General features: G+C 43.0%; 1 protein-coding gene across 1 annotated transcript; it reads right to left on the bottom strand.

Moving 5' to 3' along the window:
* Positions 1 to 1048: 1048 nt before the first annotated feature.
* Positions 1049 to 2374, bottom strand: LOC119651934. The gene has a single exon (XM_038055774.1). It carries the CDS (start codon positions 2201 to 2203, stop codon positions 1352 to 1354), a length of 852 nt encoding a protein of 283 aa, XP_037911702.1. The 5' UTR covers positions 2204 to 2374; the 3' UTR covers positions 1049 to 1351.
* Positions 2375 to 4310: the final 1936 nt, after the last annotated feature.

Genomic DNA, 4310 nt, shown 5'->3' on the forward strand with positions numbered 1-4310 from the left:
TGAAAACGAAACCGAGCCCCGGCCAATGAGCAGATAAATTTATGGATTTAGACTTATTGGCTGGAGTGACCGTTAATAAGCTTGACATCAGGCTACTTTCGAGTTGATGCCTTAATAGACTTTATCCGAGGCGAGATGAATGGCACGCATTTGGGTTACTAGTGGACTGGCTCGGCTCGGAAACAAACCTGCGTCTGCAGGTGACCGTAGTGGAATGCCTCTATCGTAGCGATGTATCAGATAGCCACTAAGCGGCGGAGCAATTTGCAGCACAGCAATCGGAAAACTCATTTCCCGCGTGGAACGGCGGCCGGTTGAACGTAAACAAGCTACCACTGAATACGTCGAGAAATGTGTTTTCTTTTCAGATGAGTAAATTAAAGCTATCATCTCGTATGCAACAAGAAAGTTCAGCGTTCCCATGACCCACTTTTTATGGGCCACAGTGACAGTGAATTTTTACAGAGAAAAGAGAAACGGTCCACAAAGGTGGGAACAACGGTTGCATCCGATCTGATCTTGATTACGATTTCTTCTTTCTCCACTCAGGCGAGGCACAAGACAGCAAACGCAACAAACAAACAAACATACCATCGAATGAGACACTTTATTTCCATGCATATTAAGACTTTATTTGGACAAGTCATTTCTTTTACAGCAATAAATAATATATAAAAAACTGTTCAGTCGGAAACAACAAACAAAAACGGTTAGGAAAATACGAGAAAGTTCGAAAGTGAAAAGGAACTGAGGTGTTAAGTAACAGGAAAGTAAGATTAGGAGACAGGTGGAAATTTACAAGTTCACCGGATGAAGTCATGAAATATGAAATGAGTGACTATGGCAAGTGTTATGGCGCTACTTTACCAAAACTATAGAAGAAAAACTTCGAAGGACGACAGAGAGTTAGCCAGAGGACAGTAGCTGAAGTTCGCAGAAAGACGAAAGTACCAGAATAGCAAAAGAGGTTTTGCTTGAAGTGAAAGAGGAAGTGAGGAAAAGAAAGCAGATTTTGCAAGAAATTAGGAAGCTAATGAATAAAAAGACGTGAGAGGAAAAAATAACTTAATGTTACATAACACATCGTGACAATCGATTAAATAACACGTGTCGCTAAACAAAATAAATATTACAATAAATTATTTATACTAAATTGTCGCATGCTGTCTTATATGATTAGAAGGTATTTCGGGGCAGAAGTAGTAGTAGAGAGCCCGAGTATTGGCGGTACCGAAAATTGGCGTCGTATCGGCGTTCTCCTTGCGTAAATCAATTTTGTAAAACAAAAACAACTGCTCCTTGGAGTGGAAGCTAAAACTTATCGTAATTTGCTGTAAGCGTTAGACTTAGTCTATTGCGGTTTCTGTCCACTGTAAGCGATGTCCTGGGCATCAATGGATCGTCCCCAGCCGCCTCCATGACCGGAGCTTCCGTAGCTTCCAGTATCGCCGCCGCTGTAGCCGTATGAGTCGCTGTGACTAGCTGAATGGCTGGTGGAGTGATGTGGGTGGGCCACTACTTCGTAGGTTACATGACGTTCTTGTGACAACAGTTTCTTAAGACCGATGACTGCCGAGAGCACCAAGGCGATCTTGCCGATCAATAAGGCTTTACCAGCGATGAGAGCGATGGCACCGAGGAGAAGTGGCAAGAGGGCAGCGGCCTTAAGAGCAACCAAGGCAAGAATTGGTCCGAGGATTTTGGCAGCTTTCTTTTTCTTTCCTCTGCTCTCTTCGGCTCCAGGACCGCTTTGTTCCTCTCCGAAAAGACTATCCGAAACATCCTCTAGAGCACGACCAGTCGATTGAACAGCATTCACGATATCGGCTCCTTTCAATTCAACCTTAACAGTGTGGCTTTGCAAGAAGCTGGATACACGACTCCAGATTAAGGACTCAATGGATTCGTCGCCAGTGATGGCTCGTGGAGCTCCAGCCGGTTCAGCGCCGGGCGTCCTTACCACCGTTACGCCTTCGGTTAGAGCGAATTGGTCGCGTGCCGCCATAATTTTATCCACAAAGTTGAACAATTTGTACTTGACACATGACACGGAGTCCTTGCGCAGGCAATCCTTATAAATACTATCCATAATGTCGCTGTCGGATCCGATGGCATTTCGAGCGTGCCCCCGCGACTCCTCCGCTGGAAGGGCGGCGACGACTGCTACAACACAAAGCACACTAAGAACTTTCCTCAAAGCCATTTCACTAGTTTGTATGCAACGAATTTACGATAATTAATTGATCTACTGAACTCTCGGTTGGTTTTTAATCTTAAACCAAACAATGACGAATTGACCTTTCGTTTAGTTTTGTCTTGTCTTTTTTCGAACTGTTGCCGAATGAACGTAAGGATGATATGATACCATTTTCAAATGAACAGCCAATTTATATAGGTACCTGTTTGGCTACGACACCCCACCAAAAATTTCTTCCAAGAGTTGCTCCGGCTTCTCCAACATCATGGGAGAAAAACATGTGCTGCACGAGATTTTATGTTCATTTCGAGCTAACTCAACCTTTCTTCACATCTTTCTTCTTTCGCGACGCGGTTTTCTGACGATGCGCGCAACTTTCTTGCAAGCGGATTATGCGAATTGACGGCCAGAGGTTTCAGCTCCGGCCATGGCCACGGTCACAGTCAACAGTGAGTCGACGTTGTTTTCAGGGAAGAAACACTTCACTTTATCTTCGAGCATCGCAGCTGTACTTTTGGAATCGCGACATTCCTAGCATACTTGAGTGAAATGGTCACTAGCAGGTGGATTTCGTGAATTAGGAAAAGAACGTCTAAAACTTACAACCGATGCGGATACTAGACAGGACTGGATCCTTTCGCGGCCGTTCTGCAGGAATGGCCATCAATTTTCAAGGTGTGCCGTTTTGAAGTGTTCCAGCTTTCGAGTCCGGCAATTCCATCGCCGCCATACATAAACTTGCAATTACATTTACATTGCGATAAACTCGAAAAGAATTTAATCTCGGCGAATAACGAATAGCGAAAGTTCATTGACTTCCTAGCATACATTTCAACTCGTTTGATATTGACCTACGGCGTAAGAGGAGAGTGAGCTAGTTGAAACGCAGATTTAGCTGTTGTAACACTTGATTTCGCATTAATTGAGTGGCTTCGTTTTCGGTGGCATTACTGTGAGTTTTCGAGTAGAGTAAGTACATACAGTCAATACAGCTATCGAAAAGCATCGACAACGCGTTAATGTGCGCATTCAAGTGTTTTGAAGATGGTCTAGTAACTCCACTTTGTTGTGATTTGGAAGCAGGCGTTAATAAGTGCGAAGCACTCTTGCCTCTGATGTAAGAATGAAGGCCCACTTACGGAAAAAGTAAATATTATGTAAATAGTGGCCACTGCTATAAGGACGCCGATTGTCTAAGGTGGATCAGTGGGCAAGTGCTCCAGAAAGGATCCAGGTAAAATCTAGCCCAAATTCGGGAAATTACCATGAAGTGGGTCACGCTTGCTCCCGACTAACTAGACCCCTTTTTGGCCATAGCATAGTCAAATTGAACTCATGGAAATCTTGCTTGTTGCTCCTATTGAGAAGATTCGGGGAATTTACTGGGACGCGTTCTTTCTACGAAATTTGTATGGAAAATAAAAACTGTGTGTGTCTGATCAGAATTTTGAAGTGTTAGCAAACACATCTCAAATCACAAGCAAATACATTTTTTCGGGAATTTGGGTGTATGCAAATGAAAATATAGTATGCAAAAACAGCAAATAAATTTCTGGTTTCTACGCTGTCCACTTGGTATATAATAAGATAGATGCAAAATCCTCGTTTAATATAATTTGTGAAAGAGATCCTGTTTTGAGTTCCCAATTAAACTCTGTTATCCTCGCAGTATTTGTTGCTTCCTTTCTTTTTGCTGCTTGTTAACCATAATGAGCTCGAAACATCCCCCATCGCTCTCCAACCCTGTTTGCAATGCCCCCAGAAATAGCCGGCAATCTCAACTCATTTGATCTTCAGTGAGCAAGGAGCATTTCTGTATGAGATTTTGATAGGCTCGACTGCAAAATAGAAACGAATGCAAGGGGCTAGACACAGAGCATACTCGAACGGAGATTGGTGTCACTCGTGTCGGGAATGATTGAAAACTCATTGGATATATCTGCATACCACAAGACAGTTGATTCAATGAACAATATCCTGAGTTCATAAAGCAGCACATTACAGCTTCAAAGATGAACGTAATTAGAAAGAAGAAGGTATCACAAAAGCGTAGGTGATATGTGAACGAAGCATGTATGACAAAAAAGAAAACTCCACAATAATCCAACTGCAA

Source organism: Hermetia illucens, chromosome 3, assembly GCF_905115235.1.
Source record: "Hermetia illucens chromosome 3, iHerIll2.2.curated.20191125, whole genome shotgun sequence".
NCBI lineage: Eukaryota > Metazoa > Arthropoda > Insecta > Diptera > Stratiomyidae > Hermetia > Hermetia illucens.